The 26,306-nt window shown below is 53.1% G+C and overlaps 1 protein-coding gene across 1 annotated transcript in view; it reads left to right on the forward strand.

The window, feature by feature from the left end:
• The first annotated feature begins 561 nt into the window (after positions 1 to 561).
• LOC116950676 (uncharacterized) overlaps positions 562 to 26,306 on the forward strand; it is a 39,732-nt gene continuing 13,987 nt past the window's right edge. The window contains exons 1-5 of the mRNA XM_076072991.1: positions 562 to 830; positions 16,875 to 17,121; positions 18,066 to 18,752; positions 22,859 to 23,074; positions 23,453 to 23,523. Coding sequence (XP_075929106.1) covers positions 562 to 830; positions 16,875 to 17,121; positions 18,066 to 18,752; positions 22,859 to 23,074; positions 23,453 to 23,523 — 1,490 coding nt within the window. The remainder of the gene's footprint in view (positions 831 to 16,874; positions 17,122 to 18,065; positions 18,753 to 22,858; positions 23,075 to 23,452; positions 23,524 to 26,306) is intronic.

Here is a 26,306-nt window from a genome sequence, read left to right on the forward strand (position 1 = left end):
CAATTCGAACTTTCTTGTTCACACCGTGCGCCCCCTGTGAATCTCAACGTTCATCCTACAAAGTGTCATCACAAGGGACAAACACGGACACATGGGGGGTTTTTTGCCCGTATTGAAACGGCTGTACGCCGTATGGACCTAAAAACTCAAATTTCCCTGCACAAGAACGCGGGTGAGGTTCTAAACCGCGTGGGCTGACACGGAGTGGCAATGGCATCTGTCACGAGCGCCGGCGAGGAACCACAGAGCGAGCTGCCAGACGGCCGTGGAACCGCACTCACTGTGAGTTCGGAGTTGATGTCCACGCAGCGTTTACACGGCAAGCGGCAACTCTGCTGATGAGTACTCCGGGAGTCTGTGGGGGTGGGAGAGAGCGCTGGGGACCTCTGGAGGAAGCGTGATATTATTTATTATTTTATACCATCTGGCTATCTATTCTAACGCACTAACACAGTGTCTGGTTATCCGGGGGTTTTGCTCTCTCGGAGCCAGAAATCATCCCGTGGGCGGCCGGGGAGGGTGGGGGGGGGTCACAGCAGCCCTGCGGATCGCGCGAGATGAATGTGGTTCAGTTCGTGCAGAGCTGAAACCCCCGGGACGGAGTCGCGGGAGGCTCCGGCTGCACTGCCCGCCCCGGCGTCACGCGCGGTGCATGCGGTGCCATGGGTCTTGGTGCTGCTCGTGCTGTTCGTGCTGTTTGTGCTGTTCGTGCTGCTCGTGCTGTTTGTGCTGTTTGTGCTGTTTGTGCTGTTCGTGCTGTTTGTGCTGTTCGTGCTGTTTGTGCTGTTCGTGCTGCTCGTGCTGTTTGTGCTGTTCGTGCTGTTTGTGCTGTTCGTGCTGTTTGTGCTGTTTGTGCTGTTTGTGCTGTTCGTGCTGTTTGTGCTGTTTGTGCTGTTTGTGCTGTTCGTGCTGTTCGTGCTGTTTGTGCTGTTCGTGCTGTTTGTGCTGTTTGTGCTGTTCGTGCTGCTCGTGCTGTTTGTGCTGTTCGTGCTGCTCGTGCTGTTTGTGCTGTTCGTGCTGCTCGTGCTGTTTGTGCTGTTCGTGCTGTTTGTGCTGTTCGTGCTGTTCGTTCTGCTCGTGCTGTTTGTGCTGTTTGTGCTGTTTGTGCTGTTTGTGCTGTTCGTGCTGTTTGTGCTGTTCGTTCTGCTCGCCACCGGCGGGAGGTTCGTGAAGGACGCTGCGATTGGGCAGCTGAAGGCGCAGTCGCCCTCACAGCAACGAGCGGAGCGCCGGGTGGCTACAACGCAGCGAGGTAGGCGCTGTGCGGACTACAGGCGGTGCATCATCTGCCTGCCATCTTAGTCCAACCCATGGTACCTGCGTCTGTCCCGTGACCTCCTGCCGGCAGCGAGCCTTCGGCACTTCACGTGATAGCCTCAGGGTGCACCTGGCCTGGCACAGGCGGGCGCCGTGAGGTCACCGCCACTTCGTGATCGATGTCGGTTGTTGTTGGTGATGGTGACTACTGGGAAACTTTCGGTCGACTAGGGATGAGTGAGCGAACGAGCGAGCGAATGCAGACACCCTCTCCAAAGTCGCCTTGCAGTCCACCCTTCCCACGTCCACCGTGAGTCTTGAGTGTCGGTGCGGAGTGACTCAAGTGAACAGAGCCATCACGATGCCACTGACGTTCCACCTCCGATTTGCACGGTTGGCTACGTACGGCGCGAAAAAAAATCAACACACACACGTGTTTCGTAACGCTGCGCCGCCGCCACCACTGCACAGTGATCACTCCTCGCTCTCGAAGAGAGAGGCAGAGATGGGGACGACTCGGAGGCGCCAGGAGGAGGAACCTTGCCAAAGGTTTGCGGTCCTACGTGTATCAAGGTGTTATCGCCCGAGTAATGAGTGACTCATACACGTGGGGAGGGAACAGGAGCACCCGGTGAAAACCACACGCGTGCCAGGAGGAGGCGACGCTCCATCCCATGCAGATGGAACAGATGGCGATTAGTCCGCATTCTTTCTGTATCGCTCACAACATCTGCGTGTGATGCACCGACCCCCTCGCTGTTGTCTCCACGTCGTGCAGGCCACGTACAGCGTAGCCGTCGCTGCCCGGTGCGTGTGGGCGACTGGTGAAGACTGCCGGACGTCAGTCGGACTCGTGCATTTCAAAGTCCAACTCATAAGCGTTACATCTCGCACGTTACATCACGTTATACCTCGCACGTTACATAACGTTACATCTGGCACGTTACATCACGTTACATCTCGCACGTTACATCGCGTTACATCTCGCACGTTACATCACGTTACATCTCACACGTTACATCACGTTACATCTGACACGTTACATCTGGCACGTTACATCACGTTACATCTCGCACGTTACATAACGTTACATTTCGCACGTAACATCACGTTACATCTCGCACGTTACATAACGTTACATTTCGCACGTAACATCACGTTACATCTCCCACGTTACATGACGTTACATTTCGCACGCAACATCACGTTACATCTGGCACGTTACATAACGTTACATCTGACACGTTACATCACGTTACATTTCGCACGTTACATAACGTTACATTTCGCACGTAACATCACGTTACATCTCGCACGTTACATCACGTTACATCTGGCACGTTACATCGCGTTACATATGTTACGTTACATCACGTTACATCTCGCACGAGTAACTCTCGTGGCATGTTCCAAAGGCATTTAACAACAACAACAACGGGTTAACCTAAACCTCCCCCCATCCAGATGGGAACAACAGCCACTTGGATATTCGATCGCTCGGCGCGGCAATTCCTTGCTCCACGAGGGGGCTCACGTGAACCCTGCCCCCCCTCCCCCACGTGTGAATGTTCACGCGCCCTTCGCTCGAGTCATTTTTTGGTCTCGCCAACCGCACTCACTGGGTTTGAGTTTGGGGAAGTCGCTAGTTCCGTGGGGGAGAGAGAGAGACAGAGCCACAACTCCTGGGGTTACTTTCGTCCCGTGCTCCGTGCGAGTGGACACCACGGGGAGTGACGGGGCACCACGGGGAGTGACGGGGCACCACGGGGAGTGACGGGGCACCACGGGGAGTGACGGGACCCCACATCCAGCACCTCCGCTGGAGTTTCCTCCAAGCAGTGACCGGATACGTTCAGAGGTGAGGACGTGGAGCGGTGGAGAGACACTCTCCAGTCGGAGTTCCATGGTGCACAGGGACGTCTCATTGATCACTCCCGACTCCTGTCTCTCCGGGTGAGCGGATATTCGGAGACGCGACTCTCAGCCCCGCACAGATGGGGTTAGGGTTAGGTGATAGTGTTTGGGATAGGGTGAGAGATAGGGATAGGGGATAGTGTTTGGGATAGGGTGAGAGATAGGGGATAGTGTTTGGGATAGGGTGAGAGATAGGGATAGGGAATAGTGTTTGGCATAGGGTGAAAGATAGGGATAGGGGATAGTGTTTGGCATAGGGTGAGAGATGAGGTTAGCGGATAGTGTTGGGAAAGGGTTAATAGTGGGTCGGGTTCAGTGCGGAATTGCGGGCGGGTTACGTGGAGTTGCTGGGGTGCGTGTAACAGCGGAGCGCTCTGTGTTCGGTCGGGGCGAAGTGTGCCACCAAACGGCTTCTGCTGCTCACTTCCAAAATAACGCCGCCGCCGTCGCCACCGCCGCGAGCGAATCGAACGGCGCGCGCACGTTTGGGGCGGACGATAACCCTGACCCGCAGCGGCGTTAACCAGGGCGGGCGGCCGGGCTCCGACCGCGAACCTGCGCAGCTCCTGCTGGAGCCGCGTCGTTGGCCAGACGTGGCCCTCGCAGACAGAGTCGGCCCCGGGGGGGGGGGGGGGCGGGGAATGCAGTGTGGGGGGCTCGGGGCAAATCCCACAGCGTGGGCCCACCGCGCCCAACGCCTTCAAACTAAAGCGGGAGGATTAGATCTGACACCGTCACCAGCACCAGCACCACCAAAGTGCGGGGCCTGGGGCGTGTACCCTCGGGACGGCTGTGGCTTCCAGCATTCGCGTTCCCGCGCCACGTGGGGCCATCAAAGCAAAGGGGGAAGAGCCAAACTGTGTTTTTTTTTGTTGTTGTTCTTCCCCTCTCTCCACCACCCGATCGTTTTTTTTTATCTCAACACCAGGAATAGCAGCCACACGATCCATGAGTGGAATTTCCTCAAATTGGCCAACGCCCCGTGACTGTCTCTGAGCGTCGCCACCACCGCCCCCCGCCCCCCTCTCTGTCTCCCCACGCCACTGCTCCGGTCACCCCCGGGGCCGCCCCCCTGGAAAAAATATCTGCGGTGCTTCTGCAGTGACATAGAATGGGTCACTATGGCGTGTAGCGCTGGTTTACTGGTAGAGAGCGGCATCGTGGGTGTAGTCGCCCGGTCTAGCAGCAGGGAAAGTGAAGTGTGCCCTGGAGCTCGTAGCGCCGGTTGCTGGCAGTGAAGGGCATTTGAGGATACAGCAGCCGATCTGCCAGTAGGGCATGTGATAAGGCAGGGATGTAGGGTATAGGTGACAAGAGGGGACACGTGGGGCAGACCCCAGAACCTTCTGGTAGGTTCCAGAAGGGGGCGTGGCCGAGGGCGGAGCCAGGCCACGCTGGGGAGGATAAAAGGGAGGCCCCGACGCTGGGTCGGAGCTGCTGCGGTTTGGGAATGGAACCGGTCGTCTTCGTCCCCGTCTTCACCTCCGCGTGGGTGTTGGGTCAGGCAGAGTGCCGGTTGTCCTGACCCGTATATAGTTATCCCCTATACTGTGGAAAGTGTAGAATAAACGTGTATGCCTCCTACTATTCGTGCCTCTGAAGTGACTCACCACACTTGTAATGTTTAGTCTACACGGGGGATCTTTGTCTATGTAAAGGGAGCGGTGGTGCGCTACGAACCCGGCGGCCCGAGTTCGATTCACGACCACTCACGACCACTCACGACCACCAACACCCAGTGACGATTATCTGAACCTGTGCCTGGCCATCCTCCCATAGGTCGACTGAGCCTCAAATGAGTAACCTGGGTATGGTGTGTAAACATCGCCACCTGGGGGAGACAAAGGCGGACGGGCGTGGTTGCTGGCCATCCACCTCCCCTGATGTGCCACAGTTTCGGCCTCCATAGGAGCTACTCGCTAACAGCACTTGCCCCAACAGTCTGGGACAGGCTACACGGGGGTGGGGTCTTTGTCTTTGCCTGTAGAACATTTAAAAATAAAAATATATATAATAGGCGACGTTTCAGGCATTAGCTCTTCTCTTTTTTTCAAAGCACCGTCGTGAATCGAGGGGTAGTGGAGAGAGTGGATGATTTAACTTTTTTTTGCAAAAATAAAACTATAAACTTTATTTTATTTTTACCAGGTAAGGCGACGTAGCTCCTTTGCACAAGCGACCTGGCCACCACAAGCGATAGCTCAACCAAATGGCGTATCGTCGTGTGTCAATGCATAGCAGCAGCCAAAATACTCTGAACGGGTGATGATGTTTATTACAAATGTGGAGGGTAAACCCGCAGGACCCGGAGAATAATCCACGCGACCACGGAAAGAGAGAGACACGCAAACTCCAAATATACAGCAGCAGCAGGAGTCAGTGTCGGGGTCGAACCCACGACCTCCTGTGTACCAGGCGAGGTAGTGAACATCTCATAGTCACCGTGGTGATGAGACAGAGACACGCAAACTCCAAATATACAGCAGCAGCAGTAGCAGCCAGGGTCGGGATCGAACCTACGACCTCCTGTGTACCAGGCGAGGTAGTGAACATCTCAGTCACCGTGGTGATGAGACAGAGACACGCGAACTCCAAATATGCAGGCGTCAGGGTCGTGATGGAACCCACGACCTCCTGTATACCAGGCGAGGTAGTGAACATCTCCTAGTCACCGTGGTGATGAGACAGAGACACGCAAACTCCAAATATACAGCAGCAGCAGGAGTCAGTGTCGGGGTAAAACCCACGACCTCCTGTGTACCTGGCGAGGCAGTTAACATCTCAGGCTGCTCCTGTCACACCGTGGGGCGGCCCTTATGGCAATTCCATTAATTATAAATGTGTTTCTGATGACAGCTAAAGCCGTGCCGACGGTCTCGCCCTCCCTGTCCGGAATCGTGTACTTTGTACAGTGCTGTGTGTGTATAGTACTGTGTACACAGTACTGTGTGTATAGTACTGTGTGTATAGTACTGTGTATACACACAGTACTGTGTGTTTAGTACTGTGTGTATAATACTGTGTATAGTACTGTGTATACACAGTATACACAGTACTATACACAGTACTGTGTGTATAGTTCTGTGTGTATACACAGTACTATACACACAGTACTGTATATACAGTACTATACACACAGTACTATACACAGTACTGTGTGTATAGTACTGTGTGTATAGTACTATGTATACACACAGTACTATACACACAGTACTGTATATATAGTACTGTGTGTATAGTACGGTGTGTGTATAGTACTGTGTATACACAGTACTATACACACATAGTACTGTGTGTATAGTACTGTGTGTATAGTACTTGTGTACTATACACAAATTAAACCTTAAACCATAGAACCCCGGCTCTGGCATAATGTGTATACACTATGTATGAACTGTATACACTATGTATGAGCTGTATACACTATGTATGAGCTGTACACACTATGTATGAGCTGTACACACTCTGTATGAGCTGTACACACTATGTATGAGCTGTATACACGATGTATGAACTGTATACACTATGTATGAGCTGTATACACTATGTATGAGCTGTACACACTATGTATGAGCTGTATACACTATGTATGAGCTGTATACACTATGTATGAACTGTATACACTATGTATGAACTGTAAACACTATGTATGAGCTGTATACATTATGTATGAGCTGTACACACTATGTATGAGCTGTACACACTATGTATGAGCTGTATACACTTTGTATGAACTGTATACACTATGTATGAGCTGTATACACTATGTATGAGCTGTACACACTTTGATCTGTATACACTATGTATGAGCTGTATACACTATGTATGAGCTGTATACACAATGTATGAGCTGTACACACTATGTATGAGCTGTACACACTATGTATGAGCTGTATACACTATGTATGAGCTGTACACACTATGTATGAACTGTATACACTATATATGAGCTGTATGCACTATGTATGAGCTGTATACACTATGTATGAGCTGTATACACTATGTATAAGCTGTATACACTATGTATGAGCTGTATACACTATGTATGAGCTGTATACACTATGTCTGAGCTGTATACACTATGTATGAGCTGTATACACTATGTATGAGCTGAACACACTATGTATGAACTGTATACACTATGTACGAGCTGTATACACTATGTATGAACTGTATACACTATGCATGAGCTGTATACACTATGTATGAACTGTATACACTATGTATGAGCTGTATACACTATGTATGAGCTGTATACACTATGTATGAGCTGTATACACTATGTATGAGCTGTATACACTATGTATGAGCTGTATACACTATGTATGAGCTGTATACACTATGTATGAGCTGTATACACTATGTATGAACTATATACACTATGTATGAACTGTATACACTATGTACGAGCTGTATACACTATGTATGAGCTGTACACACTATGCGTGAACTGTATACACTATGTACGAGCTGTATACACTATGTATGAGCTGTATACACTATGTATGAGCTGTATACACTATGTATGAACTGTATACACTATGTATGAGCTGTATACACTATGTACGAGCTGTATACACTATGTTTGAGCTGTACACACTATGTATGAACTGTATACACTATGTATGAGCCTTATACACTATGTATGAGCTGTATAAACTATGTATGAGCTGTACACACTATGTATGAGCTGTACACACTATGTATGAGCTGTATACACTATGTATGAGCTGTACACCCTATGTATGAGCTGTACACACTATGTATGAGCTGCACACACTATGTATGAGCTGTATACACTATGTACGAGCTGTATACACTATGTATGAACTGTATACACTATGTATGAGCTGTATACACTATGTATGAGCTGTACACACTATGTATGAGCTGTACATACTATGTATGAGCTGTATACACTATGTACGAGCTGTATACACTATGTATGAACTGTATACACTATGTATGAGCTGTATACACTATGTATGAGCTGTATACACTATGTATGAGCTGTACACACTATGCATGAGCTGTATACACTATGTATGAGCTGTATACACTATGTACGAGCTGTATACACTATGTACGAGATGTATACACTATGTATGAGCTGTATACACAATGTATGAGCTGTACACACTATGTATGAGCTGTACACACTATGTATGAGCTGTACACACTATGTATGAGCTGTACACACTATGTATGAGCTGTATACACTATGTATGAGCTGTACACACTATGTACGAGCTGTATACAATATGTATGAGCTGTATACAATATGTATGAGCTGTACACACTATGTATGAGCTGTATACACTATGTATGAGCTGTACTACACTATGTATGAGCTGTATACACTATGTATGAGCTGCACACACTATGAGCTGTACACACTATGTATGAGCTGTACACACTATGTATGAGCTGTATACACTATGTACGAGCTGTACACACTATGTATGAGCTGTACACACTATGTATGAGCTGTATACACTATGTATGAACTGTATACACTATGTATGAGCTGTATACACTATGTATGAGCTGTACACACTATGTATGAGCTGTATACACTATGTATGAACTGTATACACTATGTATGAGCTGTATACACTATGTACGAGCTGTATACACTATGTACGAGCTGTATACACTATGTATGAGCTGCACACACTATGAGCTGTACACACTATGTATGAGCTGTACACACTATGTATGAGCTGTATACACTATGTACGAGCTGTACACACTATGTATGAGCTGTACACACTATGTATGAGCTGCATACACTATGTATGAACTGTATACACTATGTATGAGCTGTATACACTATGTATGAGCTGTACACACTATGTATGAGCTGTATACACTATGTATGAACTGTATACACTATGTATGAGCTGTATACACTATGTACGAGCTGTATACACTATGTACGAGCTGTATACACTATGTACGAGCTGTATACACTATGTACGAGCTGTATACGCTATGTATGAACTGTACTAAACTATGTATGAGCTGTATACACTATGTATGAACTGTATACACTATGTATGAACTGTACTACACTATGTATGAACTGTATACACTATGTATGAGCTGTACACACTATGTATGAACTGTATACACTATGTACGAGCTGTATACACTATGTATGAGCTGTATACACTATGTATGAGCTGTATACACTATGTATGAGCTGTACACACTATGTATGAGCTGTATACACTATGTATGAGCTGTATACACTATGTATGAGCTGTACACACTATGTATGAGCTGTACACACTATGTATGAGCTGTACACACTATGTATGAGCTGTACACACTATGTATGAGCTGTATACACTATGTATGAACTGTATACACTATGTATGAGCTGTATACACTATGTATGAGCTGTACACACTATGTATGCGCTGTACACACTATGTATGAGCTGTATACACTGTGTATGAGCTGTATACACTATGTACGAGCTGTATACACTATGTATGAGCTGCACACACTATGTATGAGCTGTATACACTATGTATGAGCTGTACACACTATGTTTGAGCTGTACACACTATGTATGAGCTGTACACACTATGTATGAGCTGTACACACTATGTATGAGCTGTATACACTATGTATGAGCTGTATACACTATGTATGAGCTGTACACACTATGTATGAGCTGTACACACTATGTATGAGCTGTACACACTATAAGTGGCACTGATGTCGGATTGAGTGGTACCCCCAGCAGCCAAGTGAAGTACACCCCTGGAAACAAAATAGTGTCCCAGTAATAACATCTTTAATTGCCTGGGCCCATTTTGTGTTATTTGGTTACCCAGGCGTACCGCCATGAGAATCAAATCGACAAAAAAAATAAACATCTTATTTCAACAAGTTACCGTATTTACTGTTACCGTTACTGACCACTCCAATCTGGAACACTCTGCACGGAGTGACGTGTATATACGTGCGGTCTTCATTGTTTGAGTTGTATGTAGTGTATCATGTACCGTATTTAATCTTTGACACTGAAATAAAGACTACCAACTTTGCTTTGTCACGCGTGTGGTGCCGATAGCCGGACTGGGTTACACCCTTTGGAGCGGTTGTGCCGGGTAATCGATAATTATCAATTGTGTTCTAGAAAGATGTATAAAAAGTTTTGCTGACTGGCTGGCTTCCTGTCGCGTTTGGTGACGTCACCGCGCACGTCTGCGTGATGACGTCGCCCGCATCCGTGCTCGTGCGTGATGACGTCACACAGCCCCCACCCACCCCCTCCAGCCTGGCAATAGATCGAGCGATGCTCGTAAATAACAAATGACTATACAGTAAATTTTGATTTAAAGCTTTTGTGACTGCAGGGATTCATATTCTTGGTTCTTTCGGTAAAGTCACGTAGGAGGGTAACAATAATAAAAAAAAATTCTCACGACGTTACGACTGCAACACAAGCAATCATCATCAGGTGTGAAAACCACAGCAAGAAATTTGAAAACAATTATTGCTGTGGTTTTCACACCTGATGATGATTGCTTGTGTTGCAGTTAAAACGTCGTGAGAATTTTATTGCTTTATATTTTTATTATTTTATTGTTTCCCTTCTACGTGACTTTACCGAACGAACCAAGAATATGACGATAAAGTATATAAATTTATAATTTTTTATATATCTTTTTTTTACCTTCGTCCATTCTAGTTTCTACAGTCTCACAAGTGTAGAATACAAATAAGATAAAAAAAACGAATCAAACATTTTAGTTTGTACACATCGCATGAGCCGCACGGCCTATTTTGCGAAGTGCATCGCAGCAAGAGCAGCAGCATTTGCCTCAGGACAAAGCCACAGTCTCTGGGCCGGTGGGTTTCGACACACAGTGTCTCATCAGCAGAGCGAGCAGGGCTTGCTCTCAATCAATGTCGGCGACCTGCCAAGACGATGTCGCACACAGAGAGAGGGGCGATGCCACAACTCAGAAATCTGTGACATTGGCCCCGGAGGAATCCGATGAGCTGTGAAGCTCTTTTAGCCCACAGATGTGATCGAGAGTTGCAAGGGCTGTGGAGGAGGAGACACGGTGGCAATGTAGTCGAGAGAGACGGAGAGATAGATACTGCGAGATAATACTTCATCAGACTGCGAGAGAGAGAGAGACTGAGGTTGTATTGACAGATTGGAACCGACGATAAGACAGAGAGAGACCAGGAGAGATGGAGAGAGACAGAGAGAGAGACCAGGAGAGATGGAGAGAGACAGAGAGACCAGGAGAGATGGAGAGAGAGAGACCAGGAGAGATTGAGAGAGACAGAGAGTGAGACCAGGAGAGATGGAGAGAGACAGAGAGTGAGACCAGGAGAGATGGAGAGAGAGTGAGACCAGGAGAGATGGAGAGAGACAGAGAGTGAGACCAGGAGAGATGGAGAGAGAGAGAGAGACCAGGAGAGATGGAGAGAGACAGAGAGAGAGACCAGGAGAGATGGAGAGAGAGACCAGGAGAGATGGAGAGAGACAGAGAGAGAGACCAGGAGGGATGGAGAGAGAGAGACCAGGAGAGATGGAGAGAGACAGAGAGACGGCGATAAGGGGACACAGATGCTGAGGCTGTCGTGGAGAAAGCGCAAGAGACGGCCGGGAGAGAGGGAGAGCGAAATAACAGAGAGGGCGGTGAGGAGCCATCAAAGGCAGATTGGAGAGTCGGAGAGAGACGGAGACGATGAAAGGAAATACGGCAGCGAGGGTGCGGGGAGAGGAGGGAAAGAGAGGCGTGGAAAGAGAGAGATTGCTGACAAGTTGGGAGAGTACGGAGAGAGGCAACAAGAAAAACAACAACAGAGGATGAATGAAGCAGCGCATTGCAGAGAGGGAGGCGGGGAGAGAGAGGGAGAGAAAGATGCAGGGAGAACGAGGGGGGCAGGGAGAGCTAATTTAGAGAGGCAGGGAGAGATAATTTAGAGAGGCAGGGAGAGATCATTTAGAGAGGCAGGTAGAGATCATTTAGAGAGGCAGGGAGAGATAATTTAGAGAGGCAGGTAGAGATAATTTAGAGATGCAGGGAGAGCTAATTTAGAGACAGGGAGAGCTAATTTAGAGAGACAACGAGAGATAATTTAGAGAGGCAGGGACAGATCATTTAGAGAGAAAGGGAGATATAACTTAGAGAGGCAGGGAGAGATAATTTAGAGAGACAGGGAGAGATAATTTAGAGACAGGTAGAGATAATTTAGAGACAGGGAGAGCTAATTTAGAGAGATAGGGAGAGATAATTTAGAGACAGGGATAGATAATTTAGAGAGACAGGGAGAGATAATTTAGAGAGACAGGGAGAGATAATTTAGAGAAACAGGGAGAGATAATTTAGAGAGGCAGGGAGAGATCATTTAGAGAGACAGGGAGATATAACTTAGAGAGGCAGGGAGAGATAATTTAGAGAGGCAGGGAGAGATAATTTAGAGAGACAGGGAGAGATAATTTAGAGAGGCAGGGAGAGATAATTTAGAGACAGGGAGAGATAATTTAGAGACAGGGAGAGATTATTTAGAGAGACAGGGAGAGATAATTTAGAGAGGCAGGGAGAGATAATTTAGAGAGACAGGGAGAGATAATTTAGAGACAGGGAGAGATAATTTAGAGAGACAGGGAGAGATAATTTAGAGAGACAGGGAGAGATAATTTAGAGAGGCAGGGAGAGATAATTTAGAGAGACAGGGAGAGATAATTTAGAGAGACAGGGAGAGATAATTTAGAGAGACAGGGAGAGATAATTTAGAGAGGCAGGGAGAGATAATTTAGAGAGGCAGGGAGAGATAATTTAAAGCGGCAGGGAGAGATAATTTAGAGAGACGGAGAGATAATTTAAAGAAACAGGGAGAGATAATTTAGAGATACAGGGAGAGATAATTTAGAGAGACAGGGAGAGATAATTTAGAGAGACAGGGAGAGATAATTGAGAGACAGGGAGAGTTAATTTAGAGAGACAGGGAGAGATAATTTAGAGAGACAGGGAGAGATAATTGAGAGAGACAGGGAGATATAATTGAGAGAGACAGGGAGAGATAATTTAGAGAGACAGGGAGAGATAATTTAGAGAGACAGGGAGAGATAATTTAGAGAGGCAGGGAGAGCTAATTTAGAGAGACAGGGAGAGATAATTTAGAGAGACAGGGAGAGATAATTGAGAGAGACAGGGAGATATAATTGAGAGAGACAGGGAGAGATAATTTAGAGAGACAGGGAGAGATAATTGAGAGAGACAGGGAGATATAATTGAGAGAGACAGGGATAGATAATTTAGAGAGACAGGGAGAGATAATTTAGAGAGACAGTGAGAGATAATTTAGAGAGGCAGGGAGAGCTCACGAGACAGAGACAGGGAGAGATAAAAGATGGGCAGAGTGCGGCAGGGGGAGTGAGAGAGAAGGACAGGGAGATTAAGGGGGGGGGGAGGCATCATTAGGCGGGTAGAGAGAGTGCAGCTGAGAGTGCAGCTGAGAGTGCAGCTCGCGTGGAGAGTCCCTGGGGGGAGGGGGGGCTGCTGCTGCTGCCGCCGCCTCGAGAACGCCACAAAGACAAAGATCCCCGTATAGCCTTTACCAGGGTGTTGGGCCAAGTGCTGTTAGAGAGCTCGGCTATGCAGGGCTGGCAGGGAACATCTACGAGGAGATGGGATAGTGGTGGGGGTGGCCAGCATCACACCCAGCTCTGCTGCATCGACCAGTAACCCACACCAGACCCTCACCAGACCCACACCCTCACCAGACCCACACACTCACCAGACCCACACACTCACCAGACCCACACACTCATCAGACCCACACACTCACCAGACCCACACACTCACCAGACCCACACACTCACCAGACCCACACACTCACCAGACCCTCACCCTCACCAGACCCACACACTCACCACACACTCACCACACCCTCACCAGACCCACACCAGACCCTCACCCTTACCAGACCCTCACCAGACCCACATCCTCACCACACCCTCACCAGACCCTCACCACACACTCACCACACACTCACCACACCCTCACCAGACCCTCACCCAATCACACCCACCCAGCACGGCCATTCCTCTCTCCCTCTCGTCTCCCTCTCGTCCCCACCGTCCCGGGTCTCGCCTCCCCCCCCCGTGTCCGTGCGGCGAGCGGGCGGGCAACGTGGCCTCCCCCCCGTGGCCTTCCCCCCCCCCCCTCCGTGGCCTTCCCCCCCCGTGGCCTTCCCCCTCCCCCCTTCGTGGCCTCCCCCCCCCCTCCGTGGCCTTCCCCCCCCCCCCGTGGCCTTCCCCCTCCCCCCTCCGTGGCCTTCCCCCCCCCCCTCCGTGGCCTCCCCCCCCTTCCGTGGCCTCCCCCCCCCCGTGGCCTTCCCCCCCCCCGTGGCCTTCCCCTTCGTGGCCCTCCCCCCCCTCCGTGGCCTTCCCCCCCCCGTGGCCTTCCCCCCCCGCCGTGGCCTTCCCCCCCCCCTCCGTGGCCTCCCCCCCCTTCCGTGGCCTTCCCCTTCGTGGCCTTCCCCCCCCCCGTGGCCTTCCCCCCCTCCGTGGCCTTCCCCCCCCCCGTGGCCTTCCCCCCCCCGTGGCCTTCCCCTTCGTGGCCTTCCCGCCCCCCGTGGCCTTCCCCCCCCCCGTGGCCTTCCCCCCCCCGTGGCCTTCCCGCCCCCCGTGGCCTTCCCCCCCCCCGTGGCCTTCCCCCCCCCGTGGCCTTCCCCCCCCCGTGGCCTTCCCCCCCCCCGTGGCATTCCCCCCCCCGTGGCCTTCCCGCCCCCCGTGGCCTTCCCCCCCCCCGTGGCCTTCCCCCCCCCGTGGCCTTCCCCCCCCGTGGCCTTCCCCCCACGGGCGAGCGCTTCCCGCGGGCCGGCGGCCACAGTGGGGGTGTGGGGGAGCCTCGCCGCGTGTCGCAGAGATGGCAGCGTGCGGGCAAGTGAGCGTGAGAGAGCGTGTGTCTGTCATGTGTGTGTCATGTGTGTGTCGTGTGTGTCGTGTGTGTCTGTCATGTGTGTGTCGTGTGTGTCGTGTGTGTCTGTCATGTTTGTGTCGTGTGTGTCTGTCATGTGTGTATCGTGTGTCTGTCATGTGTGTGTCATGTGTCTGTCATGTGTGTGTCGTGTGTGTCTGTCATGTGTGTGTCATGTGTATGTCATGTGTGTCGTGTGTGTCTGTCATGTGTGTCATGTGTGTGTCGTGTGTGTGTCTGTTTATGTGTGTCTGTGCGTGTGTCTTTGTGTGTCTGTTTATGTGTCTTTGCGTGTCTTTGTGTGTATCTGTGCGTGTGTCTTTGCGTGTGTCTCTGTGCGTGTGTCTTTGCGTGTGTCTGTGCGTGTCTTTGTCTTTGCGTGTGTGTGTGCCTGTGTGCGTGCGTGTGTGCGTGTGTCTGTGTGCGTGTCTTTGTGTGTGTCTGTGCGTGTGTCTTTGCGTGTGTGTGTGTGCCTGTGTGTGTGTGCGTGTGTGTGTGCCTTTTTTTTTTATCTTTGTCTGTGGGGAGCGATAGTGTAGCGGTTAGCGCGCTGCGCTATGAACCTGGCGACCCGGGTTCGATTCCCGCTCACGGCCAACACCAGTGACGATTATCTGAACCGGTCCCGGGCCTCCCCTAGGTCGACTCAGCCTCAAATGAGTACCTGGTGCGGTGTGTAAACATCGCCACTAGGGAGACAAAGGCGGTCGGGCGTGGTGCTGGCCACCCACCCCCTCGTGTACCGTTCTGGCCTTCATAGGTGCTCGCTAACAGCACTTGCCCCTACAGTCTGTTACAGGCTATATGGGGGATCTTTGTCTTTTTATCTTTGTCTGTGTGCGTGTCTGTGCGTGTGGCTGTGCGTGTGTCTTTGTGTGTGCCTGTGTGTGTGTGCCTGTGTGTGTGCCTGTGTCTGTGTGCCTGTGTGTGCCTGTATGTGCGTGTGGCTGTGTGTGTGTGCCTGTGTGTGTGCGCGTGTGTCTGTGTGTGTGTCTGTGTGCGTGTGTCTTTGTGTGTGTGTGTGCGTGTGGCTGTGTGTGCCGTGCAGCGGTTAGCGCTGCACGGCACTACGAACCCCGCGAGCCCCGAGTTACATTCCCGCTCACGCCGCTCATTGCAGCGGCGAATATCTGAACCCGCCCCTCCAAGGTCAAAAATACATCAGCACCGCTGGGGATACAAAGGTGGCCGGGCGTTGTACTATCCGCCCCACCCACCCATCGGTGCAACTCGCTCACCAGCACTTGCCCCAGCAGTCCGTTAAGGGCTATACGGGTGACCTCTATCTTTACGTTCGCATCTTTGCAGAGTGCCTCCCCGTGTCCACGTGGGTGACCCCTTGAGACTGCCCTCAATGCGTGGCGCTCTCGCCGCCTAACGCCTCGCGAGTTCGCTCTCCTCTGGTCGGAGTGAGGCTTGCGTGGTCGCCCCTTGGCTCATTACCGGAGGGGAAACAGCAACAGCAGCAGCAGCATCTCGGGTGTCCCTGACAGATGCCTCCCTTCTGACCCCCACCCCTTCCTCCCTCCTCCTGCTCCTCCCCGTCGTTATTTTGTTTGAAACCATTCGCACATTTGCCGCGCAGTCCTGGGCGGTGTGGCCTTGCGGCTTCCGCGACGCGCCGACCCATTGCGTTAGCAGCAGCAGCAGCGCGGCCACAGCTCCCCGGCCCCGTGGCTCTCGGTCGTCTCGGAGCCTCCCGGCCCCGTGGCTCTCGGTCGTCGGAACGCCGCCGTGCAGGCTCGGCCGTGACCCCCCCCACCCCCTCCCCGGGGGCGAGCCCCGCGGCGGGATCGGAGCGGGGCGAGAGCTCGGAGCGGGTGCGAGCGAGCGGCGGCCACACCCTCGCTCCGACGGGGCGGGGAGGGGGAGAATTCCCGCGTCCGCCGACATCGCAGCCGCTGCTGGACCCAGGGACCTGCGCGGATTCCTGGGCGCGCTCAGAAGCCCTGCGGGCTGGGCACGCCGGCAGGGGAGGAGACCGACCGTGAGTTTGGACGGCGGCGGGATTGGAGCGGTGGGATCGGGATTTTTTTTGTTCGTCGGGTCGGCACCTCTCGGTCGGGCGGTGAGCGAGACGCTGTGAGGATCGGGCTCCGGTTCCGTCCTCGTGCCCGATGCGGATCGCCACCGCCGCCCGTCTCAGCGCCGGGGGTGGAGAGAGGTCCCGCGGAGGGCGGTGAACGCGATCGATCGACGCGCGGATAAAAGAAAATTATCGGAAGCCAAGAGATGTTGCAGAAGGGCCGGCCTCTGAATTGATGTTGCATGTTCAGCCGCGAGTTCAAACTGGCGTTCAAGTGTAAAGCGGCCTGCCTGTGCACCCGCGATCCGTGGCTGTGCCGATTGGAGAACCATATATAACGACCCTGACGATCTCGGAGACCTGCGAGCGGCTTTGAGACCAATCAAGAGACGACCAAGACGACCGGGAGCGTCTCTGGGCAGGGCAAGAGGCGACCTGGGTTTAAATAATCATCCGGAACGGAGGCGATCGTGACGTCTCGTCTGCCCGTATGCTCTTCGGGAACTCGTCCTTGTGGCTTGTGGAGAACTCCGTCGTCGCAGTCACCGCCGCTCACGCTGCGCCCTTCAAGTAGAGCCGCCTCGAGGTGGCAACGCGCGCGTTGACGGCCGCGGTTGGACGCCTTCACGTGCCCGCACGCTTGGCCGTCCGTGCCGGGTTCTCTCTGACGAAGGCGACCGTGGGAAAATATTCAGATTTTAAAAATTTTTCGAAATTTCCGGCGATCGGTTTTACGGGACCGCGTGCGACGACGTTCGTGACGCGTCGCGTGGGAAAACATATCTTCGATTCCAACGAAAAGCGTCTCTTGGCCGTCCTGCGTCTTGAAGAGACAAATATCCCTGGTTTCTGGGCAGTCCGGCCCCGCGATGCGCTCGTCCAGTTTCCCACGCGGCGCGACGTAGGCGCTTGGCTCGGCCGCGTCGTTGAGGCTGCGTGCGGACCCCGCAATCGTCGCCGCGAGCGCAAAGTCCCCGCCCGGGCGACGGTCATTGCCACCGCTCCGGCTCCAAATGCTCCACCGGCCCAAGTACAGCCGCTTCCGTAACGACTCCGTGACCTCGGCGGACGAGCGGACGAGCGGCGGGGCCGCCCGCGACGGCCCCGCGCCGCTCGCCGCTTGCCCAGAGATGGACGGCGGCGGCGGCGGCGCCGGCGCCTCCGCCGGCCCCGGTCCCGGGCCGTTACCCGGACACGGCGCCGCCCCCGCGACCGTGGCCGCTCCGGCCTCCTTCCCGGATCGCTCGCCTCCGCCCATCGCGGTCCACGCCGGCGGCGCCGCCAAAAGTTTCGACGGCGCCGTCGCCGACGACGAAGAAGAAGAAGACTCGGAAAGCTTCAGGGACAACGGCGACTACCTGACGCAGTGCAGCGACACGGACGAGGACGGCGAGGAGGTCGCCTGCGCCGCGGGCCAGCTCTGCGGCCTCCTGCCGCGCGTCAAGCTCCCCGGTCCGACCGCGCTCTCCGAGGCGGCGGCGGGCGGCCACGGCGGCGCGCCGGCGGGGGCCTCGCCGGGTGGGGGAGGGGATGTGGGGGCGAGCGCGGGCCCCAGGGGGAACGATGACGGAGCGACGCGACCCACGGACGCGGTAACGCCTCCACCACACCCACCCCACCCACTCCCCCTTGACGTGGCCGCGGCGGTCACTCTCCGCGCTCCTCCACACGCGGCGCACGATCTGAGTGACAACGGTCGAATCGGTCGTAGGGGCAAATCGCAGTCTCAGGCCACCCAGCCTCCAACTCCCATCGTCCACTCCGTCTCTCTAATTGACCTCTGTTTATGTGCCATGAAGAAGGTTAATTTCCCAAAACGTCACCGATTTAAAGTACAGGGTGCTTCACAAAAATGTTAACACATCAGTGGGAATTTCGAGTTTTAATGAAAAAAGAACGGATAATACACTGTAACATGATAACAAATGTATGTTAATAGCTTCAAAGAGTCAACGCGTGTCTGGAATCTTCTCCAGGTGGTCTCTAGAGCTGGAGGGACATTTCTCGTGGTCTTGTTGCAAATTCTCCGAAGTGTTCACATGGTTTTGAAGCCCCCTGTGTATATGTTTTTTTAAGGCCACGGTGTTGTTGACGAGTGCGTTGGGTTTTTATTCCATCTCAAGTGAGACCTGGATATCGTGTTGGGGTTAGGGTTATGGTGATGGTTGGGGTTAGACTTCATGAATATTCACAAGTATAACCCTCCTCCTCCGTGGTCGAAAAGTCCAAACGCCTTCTCTGACACCGCTGGAATTTTCGATCTGATTGTGGTGTTGGGGGTTGTGGTGGTGGTAGTTGTGGTGCTTGTGGTGCCAATTTTGGACCAAATTGACGAAAATTTCAAAAACATAACCCACAGAATTACTCACCCCCCTCCAATTCCGCAAAACGTTACCGTGCGCAAAACTTGCCAGGACCCTCCTGAGAGAAAAGTGTCGGGACACGGTGAGGCTCTCCCTGGGTAGCTGGGTAGACGAGCACGTCATTTGAAAAATTCCAACTCCCCTGCCCCCCGGATCAAATCGTCGCGAGCGAGGGTGGCAGTCAAGCCACGGTGACACGTGTGACATTCGTGAACATTTTGAGAGAAAATATTTAGAGAAAATTTATGACAATTGGATTCCAGTTGCGCGATTAAAGGTCACATCGTTGAGACGAGGAAAATTCCACTTCCTGTTTTCACCTCTGTGCGGAAGAGAACGACCGTGGAAGTCGTCACGGAACTACCTCTGGGGTCACCTCAATCGGCCTGTATCCACACGGGCTGGCGGTGTGCATTTTGTCACGCGCCCTTCTAGGCCGCGGGCTTGTTGGGTCGGGTCACGTGGCAATCGAACCTCTGCTTTTTGTGGCCATTGGAGCCGAAATTAAAATGCAAAAAAGTATATATATAACAGTCGACGTTTCGGGCAATGACCCCTTGTTCTTGGATGACGGGGGATCGGTGGACGGGCCGAGACCATAAATCCGCTCGACTCGAGATCCCGGTCTAATCGCGGGCAGCGGCTGTCATCCGGTCTTCGAGTCTCGCGGTCCGAGCGGTGCCGGCTCAGCGACCCCCGGCGAGATATTAACTCCCCTAAGCCTTCCGGGCCACCGTCCCCACCATAAGCTCCTGATCATGGTGATGATTCTGTAAGATGCCCCGCCGTGGTAGGTGGGCAATTCCTTTACGAATGATTGGGTGCTGGGGTGGTGGCACCGCAGTGGTGATGCCCGTGGCCTCGCACCCAGCAGCGTCTGGGTTTGATCTCTGACTCGGGGCCCTTTTCTGCGTGTGGAGTTTGTACGTTCTGTTCCTGATTCTGCAGAGAGTGTGAGTGTTGGTGAGAGCGTCAGTGTGAGTGTGGAGTTCGTATGTTCTCTCTCCCTATATTCCCCGTGGGTTTCCTCTGGGCAATCTGGAGGTTTCCTCCCGTAGCTAGAAAACCCCACACACGGTGTGACCGCTGTTGGGCCAAAAAACATTCCAATGCTGAAAAATTACCGGCAAATTACTCGGAATCTGAATATTTATTTATACTGGAGGAATCCGATGAGCTATAAATCTCTTTTTTGCAGATGTCCAGTAGGGGCAGGTAAGAGCGTTACAACAACAAACAGTGCAAAGACACGATAGGAATGCAAAGTACAAGAAAGTTAAACAAATCACCCAAACGTAAACAAATAAAACACTAAACCATCCCCGTCCTAGTAGGCAAAACCCACTGAGGTGTTAACTTAATTTTCAGAAGCGACCTGGCCACAAATGATAGCTCAACAAAGTGGCACCCATCATTTGGACATTCATAGCAGCAAAATTATCTAAATCATCTCAATGCGTGTTTCAATTGGGATGACACTGCAACAACAACAACAGCAGCAGCAGAAGTAACACCGTGGCCCCTACAGCAGAACCCCTCCTGAACAAGCATCTGGAGGCTCGGCGATGCACTCTCGGCTAAACGAGTGGAATAATAATCATAATCACGGTTATCATAGGCTCCGCGACAATTGTACCGTCCACTTTTCGTCAGCATCGGTATATATCGCGATGCTTATATACCGATCCTGGCTGTCCGCCTGATGAAGTTAGTTGTAATTACTGGCGAAATGTCGTCCTCGGATTGTAAATGTTGTGGATTTTCTCTCCAACAACACAACCGGTTTTGTGCTGTACGAGTAACGAATTGGCACGTTCTGTTTACGTGACAAACCTTACTAGTTGGCTGTGTCGGGTGGTGGCGGGTATAACGACATATTTATATTCACGCGATCTAACCCCGATAAACGCTCTTTATTATCGCGATAACCGTCGCTTCGTTTTTTTTGTCCCCTAAAATTTTTCCATACCGACGAAATATGAAAACGCAAAGAGCCCCGGTCGTTGGAGTTGTAAATAAATAATCGGCTCCCACCTATTAAATTCGTGCTTTCCTAAAGGCCTTTAGGAATAATTGACTGTGCGGCAATTACATGACAAATAGTTTTAGTAATCGGATTATATATTTTCGTGTAACCGCCAGCACGTGTGTTGTTAGCATGATATGTAATATGTATGTCTAAATCAGCTCAAAGCCTCCCGCAAGTCACGTGACTGAACCCCTCCCCGCTGCCCGCTATGAAAACAAACTCTGCCGCTCCTCTTTGCAGCTCACTTCTGCTCGCTCCTTGTCTCTCCCTCTCTTCCCTCCCCTCTCATCATCATCACTCTCTCATCCCCCGACATCTCAGCCCGGGCATTTCTTCCGTGCCTCCTCCTCCCCTTGCTGCACCGCCACTCCTCCTCTCTTCCTGCTGCTCATCTTGAGCCGTGCCCTCCTCTTCGACCATCTCGGGCACCTCCTACGAGGGCATCGTCCCCTTCCCTCTCCCACGCATCTCACACCCCCCGCCTACTGCCTGCTGCCTGCTTCTCCTTTCCCAGACATTCTATCCTCGACTCTGCTGCCACTTTCCTTGCTGCACCGTTGGTACGCGGCGTCGTTGCGACGATCATGAAGGGGCTCACGGCAGGAGGCCGATGTTGAGTGAACTGCAGTTGGTGAAACTCTGCCGCAGGTCGCCGGCCACTCGGAGCGCTTGGGAACTTGCGCGGAGTCAACGGGCGTGAACACGGACGACGTTTAGAAATGTCGGCCTTTTTGTTCGAAGCGTTACCGATTGTACGCCTGTTCCATGTCGGGCCACACACACGCTGTTGTTGTCGAATGGTGTGTCATGGTGGCAAGATGTTAACTACCTCGCCAGGTATGCAGGAGGTCGTGGGTTCAATCGCGACCGTGACGCCTGCTGCTGTATGTTTGGAGTTTGCGTGTCTCTCTCCCCGTGGTCATGAGGATTTTTTGCAGGTCCTCCGCTTATTCCCTCCACATTTAAAATCAACACCAGGCGTTTTGAGTATTTGGCCGCATTACATTTCCACACGATGATGAGCCACTTAATTGGGCTATCATTTTGTGGCCAGGTCACTTCTGAAAAAGAGCTACATAGCTCGGTGGGCCTTACCTGGCAGAATACAAAAATAGTTTAGTTTAATAGAATGTGTTGCATTTTATTAGTTATGCTTTGTGCACCACTGCCAACACAGTGTCACGTACATTTTCTTGTTCATTTATTTAACGGTACAGACAAATGTTGCGATTACCAAGTTCCGTGGCCCAAGTCGTGATCCCCTCGCAGAGGAACTGACCGCGCGATCTCCACCGCCAACTCGCAGGATCCTCCGCCGTCAGACATGGACCTCCGTGCCGCCCTGGCCTCCAGAGAGACGGAGGCCGCCACGGTCGCTGCCACGGCTACGGCGCTGGGCGGGCGGCCCGGGCCCTACGGGGGCGACCCGGGGCCCGCGGGGACGGCGGCGAGCAAGGCCGCGGCCGGGTGGCCTCACCCCGTGGAGCGGATCACCGGAGCCGGAGTGTCCTACCTCGTCAAGGTGAGAGTCCTCGCTGCGCCATGGGGCAACTCCGTCTACGGGGGCATGCTGCTTTTATTATTATTACTGCTTCTACTACTGCGCCTTGCACTGTGCGACGAACCCAGCGACCCAAGTTCGCTTCTCGCTCGCGGCCGACACCGGTGACGAATATCTGACCCGGTCCCGTACCTCCACTAGGTCGACTCAGCCTTAAATGACTACCCAGTGCAGTGTCGTGTAAACATCATCATTGGGGAGACTAAGGAGGCCGGGAATATTGTTGGCCGGCCACCCCCTCGCGCGCCCTGCCGACCTTCATAGGGGGCCGTTAACAACCCCTCGTCCTAACGATCCGTTAAAGGCCACGCGGCGGGGGACCTTTGTCTTTGTGCGCAGTATCTGGGCTGCATGGAGGTGCTGCAGTCCATGCGGGCGTTGCCGTTCAGCACTCGCACTCAGCTGACCCGGTGAGTCTCCACGGCAACCGATCCCTCGCCGCCACGGCAACCGGCCAGGGGATCCCGCGCGAGAGACATTAGCGGCTCGCGGTCCATGCGGCCGCGGCGCGGACGGAGCGGCGGCGGCGGCCTCACGGCCGGGGGACGGGTGGGGCGGCTCGCGAGTGGGAGGTGAAACTCCAAGGACTCCACCAGTGCAAAGTTCCTTCAGTTCGTTTCCCACGCCAGATTCGCGAACCAGAGGCCGCCGGTTCGACTCCCGTCTCCCGGCGGCGGAGGTTGCAACAGTGGATGCGAGTTTTCTCGAATTCAAAATCCTCCCCCCTCCCCACACCTCCCTCACCGCATCTGTCTACCCAGCCAGCACTGAAAATGGGTAACACCACGGCAGGGTCACGGCAGGGTCACGGGCGGTGGGGTCGAGAGTGGGTACGCCCATCTCTTCCAAGACGTGTCTGACCATAGGGTTGCCACCTGTCCCGGGTTTGACCGGGTACAGTCCGGGAAGTTGGCATTCGTGTTGGGGCAGCAGCTTGAAATTGCTTTTATACCGAGATCTGCCACCGGTCTTGTTGTGTTGAGCTGTTGTGGCAGTGTTGATGGACCTCGGGACTTGGTCTGTGGAAAAGGTGACAACCCTATCTAGCCAGCGTCGGACGAGTAGGCCAAATACACTCTAGAGAAGCCCTCTTGAGCTCCCTCGAGTTAGGAGCCGTTCCACGAGCGTCAGCACCGCGCCAGTGATTGCGCCGCTGCGCCTTTAGCTCGGAGCAAGTTGAGGGCGATGGTTTTTGCCGGGGACGACCACGCATCGTCGCCGCGCCGTTTCCCTTTTCTTTCCTCTTCCGTTCAACAGGGAAGACGAACCGTGCCTACGCGCGTTTGCCGCCACGCTTTCCCACGCGCTAGCGCCGTAGGCCGCTGTGGGACCATGGGGCTCGCACAGCGGCTCTACCCAGGATGGGTGCGTTTCTACCGGTAGGGCCGGGGCCGCCGAGGCGGGGTCCTTTAACGCTCCTTTGAGTCCCCGCGCGATCAATGTAGCCGGCTTTCGATGCGTAACATCGCCGATATCAACGCAACTTTATACTGCACGACGGTTTGGTTCGTATTGGATCTGTACGTGGAGCCGCCCCTCGGAGGACGGGGAGTCGGGGTGGCCGCCCCGGGCCCCGCGCTTTTGGGGGGGCCCCGAACTTTGACGTCGCGGTGTCCGATCTAATACTTCCAGTTTAGTTTGAAGTCATTGGGGTGGGGGGAGGGAGGCCAACTCGCTGCGGGTTGCCTCGGGCCCCGCACTCCCCCGCCCCCGTGGTCGGCCCTGTCTGTACGGCAGTTATTGTGACGACCCATTTACAGGCGGACAGAGCCGAGACGCTGCCGCTTTCAAACTGCGTTGATCTCCAGCCAGAGGGGGAGGCCAGACGGTGTCGATGATACTGCAGGAGAGGTCTGCGAAGGACGTGCGTGTTGACTCCTGCACAGTGGCAACGCAGTGCCGAGTCTTTTTTTCGGGAGACTAGTGCTACATCGTGATATTTATTTATTTATTTATTTTTAGCTATGGGAGGAGAAACTGGAGAACCCGCAAGAAACCCAAGTAAAACAGGGGGGAGGACAAAACTCCACGCACACAATCAAGGAAAGCCTCACTGAGTCTCAAGGCTCATTTTCAGGAGGGTCCTACCTAGTGTTTGCAGCAGAGGGGGCGACGCTGCTGCTGTGCATAACCCCAATTAAGAAATTTGCAGGTAATTTTAATCATTGGGATGTTATGGCCAAAAAAAAGAACCCAGAGGAAACCCATGCGGAATAGGAGGAGAACGTGCAAACTCCACACAGAAAGGTGGCCGAGTCGGGAATTGAACCTTCTTGCGGCAAGGCGCCCTGCCGCCCGACAAGCAGACCGCGTAGGTCGTGCGACGTTCACGGCGCTGGGCAGAAGGAAGGGAGCGAGCGCACTGACGACCTCGCGACCCCGTGACCTTGGCAGGGTCACTCCTTAACAGCGCCGACATGAGTCACCCCACTGGCAGACGGGTGGACGCGGAGAGGCGGCGAGAGGAGCTCACCCTCCTTCACCCTCCTCCGCCCTCCTCCTCCCGTCATTGTTCTCCTCCGCACCCCACTCAGCCTCCCTCCCTCCCGTGGAGCCTCCATCGATCTCGTCGTCCATTAGCCGGCCTCGTCCTCCCCCCGGCGACCGTTAATGGCCGCAAGCGAAGCCGGTGGGTCGATGAAATCGGAGAGAAAGCCGAGCCGCGGCGCCGTGGCTCCGTGCCACCCGGGCGCGGCCCTCGGAGGAGGGGACGTGGGTGGCAAGGGCGATGGCAGCGTGGCGGTGACCTCGCGCCTGGCAGCGTGGAGGGGCCCGAGTCCCATTCCAGACTCGGGCGCCTTTCGACAACAACAACAACCTCGCTCAGCTCTAGAAACGTTTAGACGATTCTTATCTGTGACAGCTTTGACCGTGCTGCCTTGTTGCTGGCCGCGTGGCGTTATGGGGTTTTTGGAATTCCCTCCCGTCGTCTCTTTCCCTAAGATTATTCGGTCAATTCTAGAAGCCTTACCGAGCCCCTAGACCCTTTTCAAGAGGGTCTTGCCAAGTTTATTTGTTTCTGCAGTAGGAGGCGATGATGCTTCTTCTGCCGTTGCTCCTGTGTGTGGGTGTGATCCCAACTAAGTAACGCGCTGGTGATTTTTCAGCGTTAGCACGTTTGGCCTAACACCAGTCACACTGATTGGTGTGGCCATGGTAGGAAACCGGAGAAAGCCGAGGAAACCCATGCGGA

Source organism: Petromyzon marinus, chromosome 40, assembly GCF_048934315.1.
Source record: "Petromyzon marinus isolate PM22_M1 ecotype Great Lakes invasive population chromosome 40, UKy_Petmar_22M1.pri1.0, whole genome shotgun sequence".
Lineage (NCBI taxonomy): Eukaryota > Metazoa > Chordata > Hyperoartia > Petromyzontiformes > Petromyzontidae > Petromyzon > Petromyzon marinus.